General features: G+C 47.3%; 1 protein-coding gene across 1 annotated transcript in view; it reads right to left on the reverse strand.

Annotated features, from left to right (window-relative positions):
- SINHCAF (SIN3-HDAC complex associated factor) overlaps positions 1 to 22945 on the reverse strand; it is a 167095-nt gene that overhangs the window by 14620 nt on the left and 129530 nt on the right. Inside the window, exon 4 of the mRNA XM_085650546.1 lies at positions 5131 to 5254. Within this exon, the coding sequence (XP_085506672.1) occupies positions 5131 to 5254 (124 nt within the window). The remainder of the gene's footprint in view (positions 1 to 5130; positions 5255 to 22945) is intronic.

The following is a 22945-nucleotide window of genomic DNA, read 5'->3' on the forward strand; positions in this document are numbered from 1 at the left end:
ATAGCTGTCAAGGGATGTGCCTTTGCTCAGCCCTGGGGGAATGAAATGGTTTAGAAAAGAGTCTGCGTTGATTTTGCTCAATGGTCTTTTAGGGATAGCGGATTGGGTTGAAGGTGTTTTTTCGGCTGATGGAAGTATGAGAGAGAAGTTTATTATGGAATGGTCCGACCATAATAAAGGATTAATGTCAAGGTTTAGGATGGTGGGACCGATAATCCATTATTTTAACTAGAGGATTTGCATATCTCTCTCCAATTGTCTGCAGACAAGTACAACGGGAGAACATCAGATGACTTTAACGTCATAGGAAAACGAGGATGCGGAAACTTCTAGCAATATCAAAGTCCCCCAAAGCAGAAACCCCCATTCAGGAAATGAACTATCGGACGTTATCTGAAAGTGAAGCCTAAAAACTCTAGGGATCTGGCAGCAGTAAGAATAGACTACTCCCTGTTTATTATTAAACCTAACTGTCCAGAAGAGCTATCACCGTATGCAAATCTTTTAGAATCCCTTTCGGACATTGATCCATAATTAGAATATTGTCTAGGTGTATAATCATACGTACTCCCCTCTCTCTGAGGTAAGCAGCAACCGTTCTCATTACTTTGGTAAAGCACCAAGGTGCTAAGAGTGACTGAAGAGAGTGCTTGGAACTGGTAGAGTTGACTTTGCCAAGTAAACTGGAGATAGCACTGGCACTCCTGGGACATAGGGATAATGAAATAGGTGTCCTTCAGGTCTAGCTTTACCAGCCAATCCTTCTCTAACAACATATCTCTCAGAAGGTGCATCCTGTCCATCTTGAAGTGTCTGTAAACAAAATACCTGTTTTGCTTCCTTAGATTTATCACAGCTCTCCACCCCTTGTCCTATTGCGTCTTTCTGTAGCATAGAATTCACTTCTTGTTCTACCACGTTCTACTGGTCTAAAGGTAAATCTAGGTTTCTTGGGTAAACAGTCTGATAGGGATCTTTAGAACTCTATTGGGAAACCCTGAACGCATGAGTCTTGAGTGTTGTTTCCTAGACCTGAAAAACAACCTGAGGCGGCCCCCCCACTCTTCCTGAGGAAGAAGAAACAAGAGAAATCTTTGTACTCACTCTGGAAACTGGTTCAACCTTCACCATGTGTACTCTTGTACTGAAGGCTTGTCCTCTTTGTGGGTAGAAGGAAGTTGAAGCACTGGACTGAGAGCCTCTTCCAAATCCTTGTTGTCTAAATTGGGACCTCTGGGAGGCTCGGCCGACAGGTAGGCCCCTCCTGCCGGCCCGACCGGTTAAAAGCCCTTCTCATGCTGGATTGAGCCTTGTCAAGGGCTGTGAACATAGCCACATACTTGCCCAGAGTCTGGATCATATCCTTCCCAAACAGGAGGCCCTTAGGATTCACTGAGAGTTCCTTCTCAGCAAGGTCTTCCAGCTTTGAACTAATCTTGGTTAATACGACCCTATGTCGCTCTGCGATGAGGCCAGCATTGGCGTTGCCCAGAAGGACCAATGCCCTTTTACTCCATCCCCTGAGAAGTTTTACACCTACAGGGGTCTCCTGTGGTAGGCTTCCTCTGCCAGATCTATTATTCTAGCGAGGGGACCTAACACATCAAGAAGTCGATCCTCATATGCTTTAAGGGACCTTTCCTATGACCCCTGCCAAGTTTAAGAAGAAAAGTAATAAAGCTCCGAGTTACACATTTTCGTGAATCACAGGTGTTAAGCACTCAGCTCTAAGAATATTAGGAGCCTCTGTTTCCAGGGGGTTTCTAATTCATCGCCTGTTTTGTCTTTTTGGCTCTCTTGCCCCCGTTTACACTACAGTCAGAGTCTCCCCCTGAAGGTGAACCATAATCATCCTCTTCATAAGAGACAGGCGGTCTCTTATTACCCATAACATGTTCTAGGGTCTCAGGTACACAAGAGTGCATCTCTTGCTGTATTCGTTTGTAACTACAATATTATTAATATATTGTTTTTAAAATTTTAAAAGGAAGGGGAGAAACGGTACCTTAAGCAATCAAAATTAAGAATTTATATTTAGAAGGCAAATCCTTGATAAAACCTGAGGCTCCCTTAGAAACCTAAAATAATCAGGCAAAAGGTAACTAAAGGTAGGAGAGAGCAGTGCCTTAATTAAAAGGGGGGTAAGGAGACCCAAAACGAAAACAATATCAAATGTGCTGAAGAAAAACGTCAAGATGAGAGAAGGGCAAGACAGCTGTTTGCAGAGGCCCTGCAACTGTCACCTGACATTGTGACATCTCAGTGTCTCTCCGTCGATCAGCTGCATCAAAGTCTGAGGAGTGCTGGGACAGGCGAGCCGTTGCCGAGCACTTTCCTCTAATTTCATTTCTACAATGCGTCGTACAAAAGATGCGAGTCTGGTATCAAACTCCCTTTAATCAGAAAAATAGTTATGTCCCTACTCTGACACGTCGTAGCAAAGAGACGCAATGGGGACAAGAGCACTTCTAGTGCATATGGAAGGCAGGCGTCCGCCCAGCAAACATGCGGGCTGCCAGAGTGAAGCGGCGCAGCCTCCAAGCCAGGACCCAGCAAGCACAAGGCCCAACTTGGGGGACTCCTGGGGATAAGTTCCCAAGGGGGAAAGGAATGCCCAGTAAACTCAGAACTAAGGGCCATATGTATCAATGTTAGGTTTTGCGGTTCTCAAATAGCGAATTTTTGAGAATCGCTATTTGAGAATTGCAAAATTCTATGTATGTAGGATTTGCAATAAATGTTGTGAATCCTACATATTCCTTAATTGCGAATTGCAAATTGCGAATCGCAATTAAGGAATACCTCCCCATTCATTCCAATGGGCCTAGAGGCCCATAGAAATGAATGGGAAGACATTCTCAATTTGCGATTCCCAATTAGAGAATCGCAAATTGAGAATGCAATTTCAAGTGTGCCAGGGTGTCAAAATGACACCCTGATGCACCCCTGAAATGAGCATGGGTGCCCATGTGGCGCACATACATGCCCTAAGGGCATGTGTGTGCGTCACATGCCACTTAGAAAAATGCAAACATTTAAATTTTTGAAAGAAATCGCAAATTACCACCAACCTGTAGTTGGTGGTAATTTGCGATTCCTTATGCCATATTCGCACAACTTGGGTGCTTCATACATTGCATTTAAGGAATCGCAATTTGTGATTCCTTAAATGCATTCGCCAAATAAGGAATCGCAAATTTTGCAAGACAGTTGTACTTTCATACATAGCACTAGGCCAAATTGCGATCGCAAACGCTGAAATTTGCCTTGATACATATGGCCCTAAGACACCTCGAATGGGCCTAAGGAATCTGGAGGGGCGCACAAAAGCCCGGAGTAAAGACCTCCAGCTTGAAAGAGATCTGAGAAAGAACAAGCAGAACGTCAGCAAAGGAAAGCAAACAAGGATATAAAAGAAAGGTACTTAGTCAAGTGGAGTCGCATTTAAAAGAGGCAGACTGTTATGTGCATGAGCCTATTGTATGCCTTGAATGTTCTGTTCTGGATCGTTTTTTTAATGAAATATGACTATTATGCGGCTGCGTGGAGAGGCATTAAAGGAATAATGCATAATAGTAGCCTTCAGTCTTGTAATGAAATTCTAGTGTAGAAGCCATTAGTGAATAACACATTAGTAGTTATTATTACTATTATTATTATAACAGCTATGCACAATCTGCATATGCCGTTCTGTCATCATTGTACACAACAAATAATGTTAGGCTCAATAAGCTTTTGCCTTAGCGGTTATTATGTGTAAATATGCACAGCACTTTACCCTACATTACAGATGATGTGTGCCCTAAATAGATGGCATTATGAAAGACGTAATGAGGAAAGAAATCCCTCCTGAGAAGGGTGGGCAATAGGTGAACACCAAACAACAGGAGTATTGTGTACTTATACAAACAACAAAGTAGACATGTGCTTTGAACTCTTTCCAACGTTGCTAAGTGGAAATAAGTAATGTGCTTTTGGCATTGGAAAATGTTATGAACTGGGTAGGATGTTGGGTACATTGGGAATTGCAAAATTATACCACCCGTGAAGATGTAGATGTGGAGCATAACTTTGCATCACTGCACAACTTTAGAATCTCAGCAGAATGTAATAGTGACATTGTGTAATTCATCATGTTGGGTAGTATGGTAGTACATTACATGCTTGGGACATACAGTACCTGACCCTCTTATTTTAACTATTGGCTTATATGAGACCTCTCCAACTCAATTTATCAACTAAGCCAACATGTTTGATAATAAAGTTACCTCCTATTTTCTCCAGAATATGAGCCCTTTATCGCCAATGTCATTTAGAACATTGCTATCTACGAATCACACTACCTATGGTACCATAGATAAATGAGGTGTTGGCGGAACTTGCGGAGTTACATGATAACTATGTGAGATTCCATGGAGTTCTGCCAACGGGCACAACATTTGCATGTCCTGCTGCTCCAGTATCAAATGCAGTGCTGAATAATCAGTGCAAATGGCACCATGCAGTGCACAGGAGCGGGGGTCATTCGAGTTTGCGTTGCTGCAGCTCGAGTAGAAAATCTACTCGAGCAGCAGCAAATCTACTTGAGAAGCAGCCCTCTGACCATCTGCGTTAGGAAATCACACTAGGGCACAGCAAATGCCACTCGTGCTTGTCAACTTGCTTTTCTGGGATGGGGCCTTGCAGGATAAAAATTCTGTGCCGATTGAGTGTCAAAATATGACAATTCCTCCGGCGGAATGAAACATTCCGCTTACCCCTGATAAAAATGTAAAAGTCATAAAGCGCTGTTTACTTAAATAAACTAGCTGCTTGTTCGTCACCCAAACCTGTTGTTTGCCTACACCCAAGAATTTAATCAAAATCCCAGATAGCTCAAATGGGATTTCAGCATCACCAATGTTAATCATCACATGTTGTAAAAGTCAAAGAGAAAATAATTTTTTTTTTAATAGGAATTTTTGCTAAAAACATTCAAAATGGCAGCTGTAGCAAGTTACTAGACAAATAAAGTGAATGATGTTCCTTAGCACTCTGAATTCAGCAAGCAATAATGTAGCAAGTAAGCCTTAAATACCCCAAATTTGTTCAACAAGTCATATTACTGAGAGGTTTCAAGTGATAGCATACTTTGTCTGTTGAATTTCTGGTTTAGCTTTCTGATGTGGTGGAATTTCATTCTGCAACCCGAAACTGTTCTCTTCTTTCGTCGCATGGCTGTCTTCAGACTGTATCCTGCCCTTGCATCTACTACCTACAAGAAAGAAAACACTAAATGCACTGTTTCTTTGGACGCGTTCTCTTACGTTTATTGCAGGTTAACCACATCTACACTAGTCATCTCTTGGTGTTATAGAAAAGGTTACAAGTAATAAGGTGTTACGCTGTGCATTTGAACATTAATTTTTAGCACAATGTTTGCGTATTTATTTATTCAGCATAATATATTCCAGCAATCTCCTTTGTACAGCAAGCAGTCCAATGTCATGTAATAGTGTTCTCAGGTTTAAAATTAAGAAATGCTCTGTAAAGTGTATATATGCACGTCTGTGTGTGCTTCTACACCCAAAAAACAGTGTTAATTTGGTAAGTTAAAAAAATGGTGTGTGCGTGTGTATATGTGTTATACTTTTAAAAAAAGGCAGCACTGCAGGCATTGATTATAACACTTTCCAAATGCGATCACTACCCGTGACCAAGACCCCAGTCTAAACAGGTTTTTCTGCTTTACTTTTTCCACACTGAAAGAAAAACCATATTGCGAACCAGAGTGCTACCTTTTCTTGCAGTTATGGTTTGCACTGGACCCCAAAGGAGAAGCTCAGTACCACGATGTCAATGAACCAGACTGGAGGAAAAACAAATATATATATTACCTACTGGCAGTCGCCAGTAGGTAGTTATAGTTAGGACCTATTTTCCATAGGAAAAGCGTTTTTTGATTTGCCAATATCTTTGGCGCCGGTTGACGAATCTTCACGCAATTGTCAAAACTAATGGCCCTCTATGGTCAGCTCCTGTCTTGAAAGTTTCGGGGTGATTCGTCAAGCGGGGGCCGAGAAAAAAGCGGGGTCCCTAAACGCGTTTTCCCCATGTTAATTTCCATAGGAAAAATTGGAACAGGCTACAGTCCAAACTGCTGAGCGGAATTACACCAAATTTGGCAAAAATGTAAGTCTTGGTCCAGAAAGTGACCTTTTTTTATTTTTTTTAAAACAAACTTTTTTTTTTTTTTTTTAATAGTGCACAAAGTAATTTCTTCACTGTTATACATGTTTTATACAATGAACATCTGCTTATTACGTCTTTCTCTATGATAAAGTGTCATGCCAGCCGTGCATTCTAGTATAAAATCTTCAACATTATACACATTATTGCCTTCAAACACATCCATGACATAAATGATGACATTCAATTGCAACACGGTAAACTTCCCTCGCCTTCCCCCTATATACTACCCCCTCTCCCCCTGGGCCCTGAGTATAATAATTCTTGAGTCATATTTGCGTCCCTTCCAACATCCTGAGTGGGGTTTGCCCATTCCGCATAAGGAGGTTCCCCCCCGCTCATTGTGCTATAGTCCTGATTAATTGCGGTTTGTATGCACTCATTGCGATTGTGGAACATCCGAGATACCCTTTGGGCTACTACCTTTGAAGGCCTCCAATATGACATCCCACTCCAACGATATTAGGTTTTTCAGGAGCCCCCTGGCTTCCTCCCTACGCAGGGATGCACTTTCCGCCCCCGCCCATCTGACCATTTTGTTATGCCATGTGTGTAATTAAGGACCCTTAGTCGATTTCTAACGCATGGAGATCGATCTTTTGGCTAGCAACAACGCCAGGTCCATAAAGCGTAACTGAACTTTTTGCACTGGTCTGTGTTTACGGAGACCAAGTAAACACACTAACGCCGAGTCCCCTATATCAAGGTGGGTAACCGTCTTAAGTGTTTGTATCACCCTTCTCCAAAAAGCTCTCAAACCCGGCATGCCCACAGCATATGAAGTAAGTCGGCCTCCAACATTTGACATCTAGGGCAGCGATGGATGGTGGACGGATACATCTTCTGCAGTCTGTGTGGCGTCAGGTAGGCTCGGTGTATTAGCATGCATTGTATAAATTTAAACTTTGCATTACGTGGGATTTTCCTGGGGTAATCTAAGATTCCTGCCCATTCTTTATCCGGGAATTCTCTTCCTATATCCGTCGCCCAGTGTGCTCGGAGCGTCTCAAGGGGGAGCTTCACATGTGTGCGGACACTCAAATATAACCATTTAATAAGATGGCTGCCCCGGCCCATAAGATAAAGTGCTTTAACTAGTTCATGCGTCTGCGGTTCTACCATTCCCTTTTGATATAGTGTATTAGCACAGCATGTGTAACGTACAGGGTATTGGGAGCCCCGGTTTCCTGTGTGAAATTGTCATGGTCCATAAGTGTTTCACCTCCGAATAGCGACCCAATCGTGTCCACCCCTGCTTCTAACCATGGACCAAGTGCTTGTGTTGTTAGTCTGCCGCTCGTAAGCCGAATCCCCACCAGTGGAATGTTAGCTACGTATGCACTGCACTTAGATGTATATTTCAAGGCCTTTTTCCAGCAGTCCAGTGCCGTCTTCAACAGTGGTGGCAAGGCCGGGGGTTTTTGCTACGCGGCAGTAACAGTGTGCAAATGCCCTTGTTCGATGTGTTTTGTGGTATGTCCGATCTCTTGTAGATTACGTCCCACCGTCCAGTAGGACAGCCACTGCAGTTGGCAGGAGTAATAATAGGCTTTAATGTCTGGTGCACCCAGGCCACCCCCTCGCGGGTCAATCTGTAATTTCTTAAGGCTTATTCTGTGACGTCATGTCCCCCATATAAGGTCCAGCAGAATAGTATCCAAGGTGTTAAAAAGAGATGGGGGCACCACCAGCGGTAAGTTTTCAAAATAATATTGTAAACGTGAGAGCACCACCATTTTAGATATAGCTATTCTGCCCATGACCGATAGAGACAGTGTGGTCCAAAACGCCACCTGGGATCTTATACCTCTAATAGCTTTGCCTAGATTACCCTCTAGCATGTCCTCGTGGGAGCGATAGACATTAATGCCCAAATATTTGAAAGTGTGTGCGGCCGTTTGTAAGGTCAATCTCCCAAAGGGAACAGTGTCTGGGTGTGGATGAAAAAAGAAAGCGTTTGATTTGGATTCATTAATTGCTAAGCCAGAGACCCTCTCGAAGTCAGCAAATATTCTCGGCATGGGGTCTAAGCCTCCCAAGAGGTCCGACACATAAATAATATTGGGGGCAAGGGGCAACCCTGTTGTGTGCCTCTATAGATACGATATTCTCGTGAGATATGTTTCCCGGACCTGACCCTGGCCGTCGGGGCCTCATACAAGAGACGTATCCATTTCATATAATCGGGTGGCAGGCCGAAGCGTGCCATGGCCTTAAACATATAGTCCCAGGACAATGTGTCAAATGCCTGTGCTATATCCAATGCGATGCACCCAGCTCGTTGATAAGGAGTTAGATCTGAGGACATTATATGGTGCAGCCTCCGTGTGTTTAGTGATGTGCTTCTCGCCGGTAGAAAGCCACATTGATCAATGTGGATTAGCCTTTTCAAATATGGTTGGATAACTAGGATTTTACTTAATATCTTGCATTCCGTGGACAATAAGGACAAGGGGCGGTAGCCTGACATGTCAGCCAGGTCCCTCTATGGCTTTGGTAGCGATACTACCAGCGTCTGGACTGTGGTATGGGGTAGATGCCCTGACTCAAGAGATTTATTGTACACTGCCTCCAGCTGTGGTACTAGTATATCCGAATAAGCCTCAAAGAATTCCACTGGTAGGCCATCCATGCCAGGCGCTTTATTACGTGAAAGCCCCGAAATAGCTGCCTTAATTTCTCTTCTAGTTATGGGCCCGAGAGCGTGTTCCGCATATCCTCCGGAATCTGCGGGAACGGTAAGTCTGAAAGAAAATCGTGAATATGTGTTTTGTCCAATGGCAGTGGCGCCCCATATAACCCTTCATAATATACACAGAAGGCCTCGTTTATAGCATATTGAGTACATACTGTGGCCCCTCCAGGTAGGTTGATGTGGCTGATGACGGTAGAGGGTGGGTCATTCCTAATTAATTTGGCAAATAGGATACCTGATTCATCCACATCAGAGTGAGTTATTTGAGTGTAGGAGCAGTAATCAATCAGCCGGAGTGTTTCCAGCAGTTCCGCATGTGTGATGCGTGTCTCCTGCAAGTTAGTTCGCTTATCGGGATCATGCACTGCCTCCTGCTCCAGAACCGTCATCCTATCCTCAGTTGCCTTTAGGTTCCTGTGTACTTCCTGCCTTGCGCCCACTGTGGGGCTTATCGCCGTCCCTCTGATCACTGTCTTCAGTGCGTCCCACTCAACTAGGATGGTGAATGCGGTGTTTGTGTTTTCAGAAAAATAGTTTTGGAGTGTTGTAGAGAGAGTACTGTGAAACACTGTGTCCTCAAGTAATTGGGTCCATAGTTTCCATGTAGGAACCGGTGTAGGTATTCTGCCCCATGTAATAGTAGTCTCTAAGGGTTATGATCAGAGAAGGTCTTGGCCAGGTAGGTGGTGTGTGTCACCTGATCAGCTATGGAGCGGGAACACAGGAGCCTATCTATTCGTGTGTGCAGCTGGTGCACTGGGGAGTAGAAGAAGTACTCTTTGCCCAATGTATTCCTCTGCCTCCACACATCATGTAGTAGCCAGCCATCTACCCAGCTGTGCAAAGCATCAGCCTGTTTACTAGCTACCGTACCATTCAGGGGAGGGTGTGAGCGGTCAAGACCGACATCCATGACAGCATTGCAGTCGTCCCCGATTATCCATGGGGTTGCCTCCCAGCCTGCTAAAATAGAATTCAGGCCTAAAAAATACTTGTTCTGATCAAAATTTGGTGCATATACATTCCCCAAGACAACAGGTCTTCCATCCAATGTACCCCTTAAAAATAAATATCTGCCCTGAGTGTCCACCCGCTTATCAGTGATGACAAACGGGACCCCTCCTCTTATCCATATAGTGACCCCCCCTGGCGAAGGCCGAGTAATTAGTAGATATAACCTGTCCTCTCTATTTTTTGCGCATCTTTGTGGCTTCCGAATCTGTCAGATGTGATTCTTGGAGGAAAACAAAATGTGCCTTTCGCCGCAGCAGTTGTGCGTAAACCCTGTGCCTCTTATATACTGAGCCCAGACCACGGACAGTCTACGTGATAATGTTATAAGTGTCTAAGTTGTGCATAAGCCGCAGCCTGCAGGAGCCAAGTTCAGATGTCCCGGTGGAGCAAGGGGGGGGGAACCGTCGATCGCCCCAATGTTGCCCCGATATTCTGGCACTGTTGATCTCCAGGTTTACAGTCGGTCGGACGGGGCACGGTCGTCAGTGCAGGCTCTCATTGGCTGCCCGCACTGTCGTTCTCAGGAAGTGGCTGCCCCACAATCGGGTCCCTGGATCTCGGTCTTCTCTGTGTGCCTGCACAATCCTGGCAGTAGGGTATTCAGCGTTCCTATCCTTCTCTGTTCCGCTGTTACAGGAGTCCGCAGAGTGGGTGAAATGGCGGTCTAAAACAGGATTTCTGAGCTCGGGCTACGGAGCTCGCTCAGAACACGTCCGCCATGATCGGCGCTTAGCCACGCCCCCCAAGCGACCTTTTTTTTAAATGGTGTAAATCCGTTCAGTAGTTGCTGAGAAATGAAAAAATAAAAATATTGATATCTGAGCACCGAGGAGGGTTCAAAACCCATTCGGGCATGAGCTTCACTCTGATTGGCTGCCAACACTCCAAACCAGAGTGTGTTGGCAGCCATCTTGTGACTCGGTAACCGAGTCACAAGATGGCTGCCAACACACTGTGACCCCCTAGGCCTGCTCAGGGGTCCCACAAGGACCCCAGGGCCAAAAAAGCATTATTTAAAAATAATTTCGGCCAAATTCGCGCTGGGTGCACAAATCCGTCCAAAATGATTAAAAAAAACAAAGCTCAGTCTCCCGCGTTTCGTTTGTTAAAAAGCCCCCTGGTGGGCCAGGTCCCATACCATACCAATACCATTTATGGTGTGGGGGCACGTGGGGGCGCCCAAAACCCCGGAGACCGCCTCCTGCCATTCTTCCTCATCTAATTCTAGACCATCTTCGTTCCCGTGTCTCTTAAGGGTTTGCAATGGATCCCCCATATTATTAACTAGTTTCCTATATATCAGTGAAATGTTTTTTTCTGGGAGGTGTCCGTCTAGCACCCTGTCTTCTAGGGGAGAGGCGTCTGGTAGAGTCGTATCCTTAGGGATCTGGGAGAGCAGGCCATGACGAACCTGGAGGTAACGGAAATACTCGGTATCATGCAAGCTGAATTGCTTTTTTAGAGAGTCAAAGATATGGATTGTTCCCTTCCCCCAAATATCTTTGGTTCGCGAGATCCCGATTATATCCCACTTGTCAAAGCCCTTAGACTTCCAGAGGTTCCCCAGTTTCTTCGAGTTCCACAGTGGAGTGGCTAGAGTGAGTTTGTTTTCCCACTTCATGTGGCTAGTGGCGGCGTGCCATACCTGGACGGCGTGCGCCGTTGGGCCAGTCAGTGAGAATCTACGGGGCCTGGCATATAATGCTCTAGTATACTCTCCCCCTGGGAGCTGCCACCTATCCATAGCGTACCCCGGATCATCGGGGCGGCCGAAGATCCCGTGATTACTAGCTGCAATCTGGGACGCCCAGTAATATTTCTTTAGATCGGGTAATCCTATACCCCCATCATACCAATTGAGAGTTAGCTTCGCAAATGCTATTCGAGGCCTACCCTCCCAGGGGAGCTGTCTCTGGAGACTTTCAATTTCACTGAAATAGGATGCCGGGACCGGGTCCATTGTATTTTGGAGTACATATAGGAACCGGGGCAGAGCCATCATTTTGAAAAGTACCGCTCTACCTAGCATGGAGAGCGGAAGGGATTTCCAGTGGGCTATGTCATTTCTCAGTCTCCGCATGGGTGGGTCTAGGTTGTTGGTAAAGCGAAGTTTTGAATCTAACGTTATGTAAATACCCAGGTATCTAAAACCTTCTAGAGCAATCTGGATCGGGCATGTGCTTGGTATGGCAGGTGCGTCACCTCGTAAGACGTATTCCACTGATTTGGACCAGTTTATTGTGAAACCAGAGTACCTGCCGAAGATTGTCAATACGTCCAGAAGATAGGCCAATGATGCTCTTGGGTTAGTAAGATATAGCAGAATATCATCTGCATATAGGGAGATCTTGTCCTCCCATTCCACCGACCACCGCATTCCACGTATGGAGCGGTCCTGCCTTATCCACGCCGCCAATGGCTCCAATGCCAATGCGAAGAGAAGTGGAGACAGAGGACAGCCCCGTCGAGTGCCTCTGCTCAGTGGGAAATCCAGGGACTTGTGATTATTCACCACCACCCGGGCCATCGAGTCCGCATACAAGAGGCGAATCCAGCTCCTGAACTCCGGCCCGAAACCCAGTTTGCCCAGGACTGCAAACAAGTAGGACCACTCCACCATGTCGAACGCCATGGTTGCATCTAACGATACTAATTGAATTGAATTGAATTGAAAAGGCTCTTGTATAGCGCATGGCTACTCGGAAGCATCCCAGCGCTCAGGTCTAAGGTTGCTGGTTCCGTTATTGTAGGGGTTCTGCCCAGCACTCAGTATAAACGACGTAGGTTGAGGGCCGTATTCCGATGTGGCATAAAGCCCGATTGATCCGGGTGGATCAGGGTCGTGATGACGTCGCTAGCAATTTCGCAAGGACCTTTGGCTCCACATTCAGAAGCGATATGGGCCTGTAGGACGCGCAGCTGGTCCTGGGTTTGCCGTCCTTATGTATTGTCACAATGTTGGCAACTCGTTGATCATATGGGAGCTTCCCCTTTTTCCTGCTTTCCTCAAACATAGAACGGAGATAGGGAGCGAGTCCATTGGACCTCAGTTGATATAATTCAATGGGTAGCCCTTTGGGTCCTGAAGCTTTCCCTGACCGCACGCCTCTGATAGCTTGCGCCACCTCATCATCTGTTAATGGGGATTCCAAGAAGTCCCTATATTCGCCCGCAAGCGTGGGTAGTTTAATATCTCTGATCATTTCTCTATTTTCTTCTTCAGTAAACCTGCTATCCCTGCCATATATCACGCGATAGTGGTCAGCGAACGCGTCTGCAATTTCCTGCGGGTCTGTGGTGACACTGGAGTCTTCCCCCTGTATCTCCGGGACCAGTCTCGACGCCCACTCCCTTCTGTCCAGCCAAGCAATCAATTTCCCCGCCTTATCTCCGTGCTCATAGATTCTACTCAGGACCTCTCTACTCTGCGCCCTAGCTCTATCTCTGGAAATGCTGTTAAACTCGACTTCCTTTAACTTTAAGAGGTGAAGGCCCTCAGGGGTGACCGCTCTGGTCGTTTCCTCTTCTAATTTTAGTACGTCCTCCTCTGCTCGTTCCAGTTCAGCTTGTCTTTCCCTCTTTTTCCCTGCTATCAAGGAGAGAGCCTCTCCTCGGATAACAGTTTTATAGGCCTCCCTCAGGGTCTGGGCTGATTCAACCGTGCCTCGATTTTCTTGGAAGTATCTATCCGTGGCTTTGGCGATGTTCTTTCTAGTAGTCGGGTCTTTCAAATACCATGGATTTATTGGGGCTACCCTGCCGACACTTACCAGGTCTAGTTCCATCCTGAGCCATACAGGGGAGTGGTCTGAAATGCCACGCCCCAAATGACGCACCTCACGGAGAGTATGTGCTTGTGCAGCCGGGACCAGGATATAATCTATTCGGGACAAACTGTGGTGCGCGCCCGAAACATGCATGTAGTGTGCTCTGCCTGGGTTATGAGCCTGCCAGCCATCCAACAGTCCCATTGTGTCTGAAAATTCAGGGAGCCATCGCTGAGCGGGTCTAAGTGCACGAGGCGGATGTCGGTCTAGTTCCCCAGCCATTACTGCATTAAAGTCTCCACCCAGCACTAAGTGTCCCATTGGAAACGTCAAGAAGATCGAGCTCAGGTCTTTGAATGTGTCCGTCTGCAGGCCTGGGGGGATGTAAATTGAGACGAACGTGGCTGTCTTCCCTTCCCATTGGCCTGAGATCCCAACATATCGACCACGCTTGTCGGACCATGTGGCTTGTAGTGTGAAAGGGAATGAGTTTTTAAGCAGTATGCCCACCCCTCGTGACCCAGAGGTGAATCCCGCGTGCGCCACCAGTTTATATCCACCCCTGTGTAGAGCCATACACTTGTTCCCAATTAGATGCGTTTCTTGTAACAGAATCACATGTGGGGCATGCCTTCTGATTAACTGGCTAACCATCTCTCTCTTTATCATGTCTCCCAGTCCATTTACATTCCAACTTAACACACTAACCCCCAATCCCCGTCTATCGCTCATCGCTATGTCTGTCCTGAATTCCATCTTGCCCTGCATTTCTCTTCAGTGGTGTCGAAACAGTTAAAACAAAAAACAATTCAAAATCAAATTGGAAAAACATTATACACCCCACCCAACTCCTCCCCTCCCTGCACCCCTACTCGCGGTATCCACACATAACAAAACTGGCAGAGTGCCTGTCGCCCTACACACCAATACTAACAACTAACTAAAGGTAGTAAAAAGGAGGAAGTCCGGTGCTCCGACCCCCCACCCCCCAAGTCACTGTCCACATTAGTAGATTATTCCCTGAGGATCGAACAGAGTTTGTGTCCAATTTCGGGGCTCCCAACCCCTGTACCTGACAGGTGCTCATCAATCTTCTCTGGCGGCTCTCACTCCTGTTCCTGTCTCTCTCGTTCTTCTCCCTTGTTCCGAGTCCCAGCGCCACCGGGGTTGCGGCTATTTAGCCAGTCAGACGCCACCTCTGGATTGTCAAAAAACCATGCTCTACCCTCAACTTCGACTCGCAGTTTTGCCGGCAACATCATGGCATATTTCAGTCCTTTGTCCCTAAGTTTCTTCTTTACGGCGAGAAAGCTTTTGCGCTGTCTCTGCACCAGCTGCGTGAAGTCGGGAAAGAAAGAGTGGCATTTTCTTAGCGCAGAAGGGGTGCCGCCCAGGCGGCTTGCAGAATAGCGTCTCTGTCTCCAAAGTTGAGGACCTGTGCTATCATCGGACGCGGGGGCATTCCTGGCTTGGGTCGCCCACCTGGTACCCTATGCGCCCGTTCAATAGTGAAGAATTTACCAAGGCCTTTGGGCTTGAGGAGTGTCAAGATCAGCTCCTCTACGAATAGGTCGGGGCACACCTAGGATGTGGATGTTGTTGCGCCGGTGTGAGAAGTTGGCCTGATATATGATGTCACTAGTTCTAGTGTACACCTTGTATCAGTCCAAACAACCCTTATGGTGATTGGTTGTAAGGTCAACCTTATAGACCAGCTATCCTAGTGGTAGCATGAACAAGAGCAGTCTTAGGCTAAACTCTGTATGGCATGTGAAGCCAGCTGTTATACCATTTGCAACCCCTTGAATACCAAATGAAAGGACACCACAACAGATATATTACAAAAATAGAATGTATTTATTCTAGTCAAAATACCCTCAGAACTCTTTATGAGATTCGAGGTAAGTACATCACAGTCTTATTTAAGCATACATAAGTCACACAGGTAAGTAATACAGTTAGGCCCTAGGGGCCACGCAAACCATATACTAAGTAAGTGGTATAAGAACCACTGTCAGGGAATCGCTGGGGCTACACTATCCTATCAGTTGCTAGGCAGTGGGAGGCCCACGGGATTCAGGTGCAGAGTGGAAACACTCACGCGTAATGCGTTAAAGTCGATAGAAATAGTAATGTTTAGAAATTAAGAGTTTTAGGACACTTCGGAACGAACTAGGAGTTAGAGACTTGGAAACTAGACACTAGGATAGTCAATACCCTTGTGAGCACCGGAGTACTCAAATTACCTAGCCCACGGGCTGCGGGTGCATAGGTGTGAACTTGCGTCGGGTTTCGTCGTCGACTCCTATGGATGCCTGAAGAAAAGATGCTGACAGGCAGTCAGTGAGGAGTGTCCGGTTGATTCCAAGGATGGAATCAAGAAGGAGGATACCTGCAAGCAGAGAGGACAGAGTCTAGGTCACCAGCCAGGAGCCGGGAAGGAACCAGGAAGGAACCAGGCGATGTCGTGAAGATGCAGGTGAAGAGGTGAAGCTTGTCGCAGCAGCCACGGCTACCAGGAGGCATCGAGGACGACCAGAACCAGGAGGCGAGCTGTCCCACGAGGGCTCTTGCTGTCGGCGGCGTCGATGTCGAGTGTGGACCCAACAAGCCTTGGCAAGCGCAACCCACGCAGAATGAAGGATTCGCTTCTGTTGCAGACCAGGAAGGCCTGAGGTGCTTCTCTTTCACAGGGAAGCAAGGGCCAGTCTGGAGGAGCCAACCCAGTGGTGGAAAGTCAAGGGTTCGTCGTCACAGAGGTTACTAGCCAACGGGCAAGCAACCGGACAGACGCGTCGAGCAGGAAAATGCAGAAGGGCCCCACGCAGAACTCGTGGAGTGTGGAGGGCTGATCTTCGGTGCAGATGGTGCTCGGGGTTGGGGCTTCTCAATCCCCAGAGCACAACGTCGAGGATGCCTCAGAAGCTGCGCTGGAAGCAAGTAGCCAATTTTCCCAGGTAGCCGGTCCCACGTCTCTCGTCGCCTCCACGGATCTCAGCTTTGCTGTGGATGTGGATCAGGGTCGGAGAAGTCTGGAATTCAAGGCGCTGGTCGGGCTCTGCAGTCGGTTCCTCGTAGAACTTTAGGCAAAGCAAACGGCAGGTCGCTTGATGGTGCCTGTTTGCACAGGGTGGCCACTCCTTGGCCACAAGGGAGATTCTTCAGTCTTCTTCCGTAGTCGAATGTCAAAGGTTCAGAGTTTCAGTTGTCAGGATAATCCAAAGTCCTAGGGACTCAGCTCCCACTCTTATACTAATCTGGGGGGCTGGGTTACCTGCTAGGTCCCTCCTATGGGTGGGACCAGGGAGGGGGTGGTTACACCCCCTTCCCTTTGTCCAGTTTCGCGCCAGGACTGGGGCTGGAGTGCCCCAGCACCGGTTTGAACCGGACTATACATGGGACACCTTGTGTGCCCCAGGCAGTGTCTCGTTTCATTCATCCCGAGCTGCCCCAATACACTAAGTCCTGTCTAGGGTGGTGCTAGCACCTCCCAAGGCAGGAAACCTATTGTCCAAGCCTCCCTCGCTGGAAGAACTCCCAGCAGCAGGAGGTCAGACTTGTGTCTGTGGCAGCAGCATCCATTTTGTGATGCTGGGGCTCTGGTTAACTTTAACCGGGTAGTAGGTCTTCAACATGTCTTCTCCCTCTAGAAGGGAGGAATACTATCCTCATCGCCAGGAATGGGGTGGGGGTAGTATTCCAAAGTGTTAGACACCTTACACGACATGTTTTGATAAAGCCAAACCATAGTTACCATAACCGCGAGGATTATAAGGCACTTTAAGAGTATATGGTAGGCGATATCATAGAACAGCTATAAGGACATGGTTACGAAAGCTGCAGACAGGCTCAGCTCATGCGAGAGCACCATCTCACATGTTACCAAGCACTCTGCCTTCAGGATTGTTAAGGCCTGCCATAGGAGTGACTGATAGGTTACCCATGTGTCTATATATAAGGTAGGTACAGGAATACTACACCTAAGCAAGGGGTAACCTATCGACCTTGCCCCAGCTGAGTGATCAGCCAGTTGTGTCATAAAGGAAGGCCAGCCAGGGGTGGCATAATACATGCTGCAGCCCCTGGTAGGCCTAGGGTACACCTATGCCCTGGGTACCTAAGGTACACTGTACAGGGCCCTAGAAGGTGATCCTTACCAATTGGGTTATGTACCTAAAGTACATAGTATGACTTTATAGAGAAAACAGCTGGGCTGTGGGTCTGATTAGCAGGCCCACAGCCACATCTAAGTCGAAAACCAGTGAAGCAAAAGCAAAAAGTGGGGGTGAACATAGAAAGCAGACCCTACTCTCCTACACAACCCCCCCCCCAAACTTAGGGACATTAAACTAACCTTGACCAGTTGAGTCTTCATGTTCTAAGTGGAAATATCTGGAGAGTCCATCTGCATTGGCATGGTCAGTCCCAGGTCTATGTTCCACTGTGAAGTCCATCCCCTGTAGGCAAATGGACCACCTAAGAAGTTTGGGATTTTCACCCTTCATCTGATTTAGCCACAAGAGGGGCTTATGGTCGGTCTGAATCTTGAAGTGAGTGCCAAACAGGTATGGCCTCAGCTTCTTCAGGGCCCAAACCACAGCAAAGGCCTCCCTCTCAATAGCTGACCAACGTTTCTCTCTAGGGGTCAGCCTTCTACTAATAAAAGCAATGGGCTGGTCTTGACCATCTATATTCAGTTGTGAAAGAACAGCTCCCACACCCAACTCAGAAGCATCTGTCTGGACAATGAACTCTTTGGAGTAGTCTGGACTTTTCAGAATAGGTGCAGTGCACATGGCCTGCTTCAGGTCATCAAATGCCTCCTGACAGCTTACTGTCCACTGAACTTTCTTTGGCATCTTTTTAGAGGTCAAGTCATTAAGTGGTGTCACAATGGACCCATAGTTCTTAACAAACTTTCTGTAGTACCCAGTCAGGCCCAAGAAAGCTCTGACCTGAGTCTGGGTAATTGGAGGAGTCCAGTTCTTTATGGTCTGGATCTTGCTCTCCAGTGGTTGAACCTGACCCCCACCTACTAGGTGGCCCAGGTACACAACCTTGCTCTGCCCTATCTGGCACTTAGTGGACTTGATAGTGAGGCCTGCCTTTGCAGGGCCTCTAAAACATTCCCCAGGTGGACCAGGTGATCCTCCCAGGTGGAGCTAAAGACAGCAATATCATCAAGATAAGCTGCACAGTAGTCATCCAGGCCTGTAAGGACTTGATTCACCAACCTTTGGAAAGTGGCAGGTGCATTCTTCAAGCCAAAGGGCATTACCACAAATTGATAATGTCCTCCTGGGGTTGAGAAAGCAGTTTTGGCCTTTGCACTCTCAGCTAGTCTGATTTGCCAGTAGCCTGCTGTCAGGTCAAATGTACTCAAAAACTTGGCAGCTGCCAATCTGTCAATGAGCTCGTCTGCCCTAGGTATTGGGTGGGCATCTGTCCTAGTGACAGCATTGAGACCTCTGTAATCCATGCAAAACCTCATCTCTCTCTTACCATCTTGGGTGTGAGGTTTTGGCACCAGAACTACAGGACTAGCCCAAGGGCTCTCTGAAGGTTCAATGACTCCCAGCTCCAACATCTTTTGTACCTCAGTCTTTATGCAGTCCCTGACATGGTCAGGTTGCCTGTAGATTTTACTCTTCACAGGCAGACTGTCACCAGTGTCCACCTTATGGGTGCACCAGTTTGTCTGACTTGGGGTCAGAGAGAACATATGTCTGTAGGCCTGTAGAACTTGTCTGCAGTCCTGTTGCTGATGGTCAGTGAGGCTGTCAGAAAAGACCACACCATCAACTGAACCATCATCAGGGTTCTGAGTCAGCAGGTCTGGGAGAGGGTCACTCTCTTCCTCCTGCCCCTCATCTGTAGCCATGAGTAAGCCCATGTCTGCCCTGTCAACATATGCCTTTAACCTGTTGACATGAAGCACCCTGTGGGGGCTTCTGGGAGTCCCAAGGTCCACCAAGTAGGTGACTTCTCCCTTCTGTTCAACAATAGTGTGGGGTCCAGACCATTTCTCCTGGAGTGTTGCTGGGGCCACTGGCTCCAACACCCATACTTTCTGTCCTGGCTGGTACACAGTCAGCACAGCCTTTTGGTCATGCCAAGCTTTTTGGAGTTCTTGGCTTGCCTCAAGGTTTTTAGAAGCCTTCTGCATATACTCTGCCACCCTGGAGCGGAGGCCAAGTACATAATCCACTATGTCCAGTTTGGGTTGTCTGAGAGGTCTCTCCCATCCTTCCCTTACTAGACACAGGGGTCCCCTTACAGGATGCCCAAACAAAAGCTCAAAAGGACTGTAGCCAACCCCCTTTTGTGGGACCTCTCTGTAAGCAAACAGAAGGCAGGGTAAAAGAATGTCCCATCTTCGCGTAAGCTTGTCTGGTAAACCTTTTATCATCCCTTTTAGGGTCTTGTTGAATCTTTCCACACGCCCACTGTATTGTGGGTGATAGGGTGTAGTGAATTTGTAGTTTACACCACACTCCTTCCACATTGCAGTTAAATATCCTGACATGAAGTTGGCACCTCTGTCAGAGACAACCTCCTTTGGAAAACCCACTCTGGAGAATACTCCAAGTAGGGCCCTTGCCACAACAGGAGCTGTTGTGGTCCTTAGGGGTATAGCTTCTGGATACCTGGTGGCATGGTCCACTATCACCAGTATGAATCTGTGCCCAGATGCTGTTTGGGGGTCCATTGGTCCTACAATGTCTATCCCCACTCTCTCCAAGGGAACCCCCACCACAGGTAGTGGTATGGGGGGGGCTTTGTGGTGCCACCTGATTTGCCACTGGCTTGGCAGGTGACACAGGAGCGAAAAAACTCCTTGGTATCTTCTGACATGTGAGGCCAGTGAAAGTGAGGGACAAGTCTGTCCCAAGTCTTATTCTGGCCTAAGTGTCCTGCAAGAGGAATATCATGGGCCAAGGTAAGAAGGAAGCCTCTGAAACTCAATGGTATGACCAACCTCCTGGACGCACCAGGCATGGGGGTCTCTAGCCTCTGAGTACAGCAGCCCTTCATCCCAATACACTCTATGGGTCCCTTGAGCATTCCCTGCAGCCTCAGCAGCAGCCTGCTGTCTGAGGGGTTCAAGAGAAGGACAGTCTAATTGGGCCTGCCTCCGATCTGCCCTTGAAGGTCCCCCTGTCCCAAGAAACTCAACCTGGTCAGGTTCCAGTTCTTCTAGGACAGTTCCTTCAGGGCTCTCAGAATCATCCTCCTGTGAGGGCTGATTCTCTACCTGAGGCAGGGGGGAAGGCACAGCCTTAACCCTACTGCTCTTTCTCTTGGGTTGTGTCTGGTTTATTGTCCCAGGATCCAGCACTTGTTCAGTGTTGCACTTTTTGGCCTGTGACCTAGTCACAGCAAGGACATGTGCATCTATTCCCAGCATTTCTGCATGGGTCCTATACTCCACTTCAGCCCACACTGTAGTTTCAAGGTCATTTCCCAACAGACACTCTAAAGGAAGATCTGAACTCACCACAACTTTCTTGAGGCCAGTTACTCCTCCCCAGGAGAAGTTAACAATTGCCACACTATGGGAGGTAGTGGCATTGCTAGCGTTGGTCACTAGGTAATTCTTACCTAGCATGATCTGTCCAGGGTCCACAAAGGCAGGTGTCACCATTGTGACACTAGCACCTGTGTCCCTGTAGGCCTGAGCCATTCTCTGGTTGATCAAAGGAGTCTGTCTGTACTTGCCCAGGTTACTGGGACCCACAGTAGAGGACAAAGCTATGTCCCCATCACAGATCAGAACAGCCTGAGTGGGTATTCTGACTAGGCCAGAATCCACTTCAGTTCCCAAGGTTAACCCTATTACACCCTTTTGCTGGGAACCACCACTTACAGCTGGACTAGGGGGTACAGTTGCCTTTGGGGCAATGGTGGCTGGGGGCTTGTCCTTTTTGGTGCACTCACTAAACCAATGGGAATTGGACTTACAATAGTTACACCAAGGTTTCTTTTGGCCATCTTTCTTTTTATCCTTTTTGGGACCACCCTCCCCCTGAGCCTTTTGGGGGCCTGGTGAAGACTTCTGGTCTTTTGATTTCTGCTCATTACCCTTCTGGTCTGCCTTTTTCTGATCACCGCCCTGGTTCTAGTTTTTCTGCTTAACTCTAGTCCTGACCCACCTATCTGCCTTCTTTCCCAATTCCTGGGGAGAAGTTAGGTCAGAGTCAATCAAGTGTTGATGCAGCAGCTGGTTTTGACAGTTGTTAAGGATTTGTTCTCTCATGATCAAATTATACAATCCTGTATAGTCCTTAACCTTACTACCCAATAACCAGCCTTCCAAAGCCTTAGTGGCACAATCTACAAAGTCAGTCCAGTCCTGAGTCTGTGTCTTCTGGGTATCCCTGAACAACAACCTGTATTGTTCAGTGGTTAGGCCAAACCCATCAATCAGAACACTCTTCAGGACAGTGTAATTGTCAGCATCCTCATCACTAACTGTGAGGAGCTTGTCTCTACCTTTCTCAGAGAAGGAGAGCCACAAGATAGCTGCCCACTGACTTTGGGGTACCTGCTGTACTTTGCAAGCCCTCTCCAAAGCAGTTATCAATTTGTGGATGTCATCCCCACACTTGTAGGGAGGGACAATCTTGCTCAGGCTTCTATTGTCATAGGACCTGTCTCTATCTTTAGGGATAGTGCTGCCACCAGTGGGTCCTAACCCACTTAACTTTTTCTCTCTGGCCAGAGCAAGTCTCTCTTTGGCAAGGGCAAGTTCTTCCCTTTCAATCCTCAGATTGACTTCCCTCATTCTGGCCTGATGCTCTTTTCTCTGTGGGTAAGTCATTCCCCTGTGAGAAGAGGCATTGGAGCTATTAGAGACATGGGAGTGGATAGATTCCCTTGAAGGGGATCTTCCTCTCCTGCTTCTCTGGTTAAGTCCACTTGAGGGTCTGAATGGGGGGACCCCATTCAGACTCCCATGTAGGCTTAAGTTAGCCTGGCTAAGTCTCCTAACTTGGACCTGGCTGTCTACCTCATCTTCTGAAGTCCCTGCTGACTCATCTTGATCAGTATTTTGAGGGGAGTCTTCTGTGGAAGGTAGACCCTCATTGGTACCTAAGGCACCATCCTGGGAGGCTCTCTAAGCATCATACTCTTCTAAGATCTCCACTAGATAAATGAGGGTAGGGTTTGAACCCTGTTTTAACTTTCTGGAGGTACACAATTGTCTCATCTCCTGAAAAGTTAGGGTATCATATCTAGA

This window comes from Triturus cristatus, chromosome 4_1 (assembly GCF_964204655.1).
Source record: "Triturus cristatus chromosome 4_1, aTriCri1.1, whole genome shotgun sequence".
Classification (NCBI taxonomy): Eukaryota; Metazoa; Chordata; class Amphibia; order Caudata; family Salamandridae; genus Triturus; species Triturus cristatus.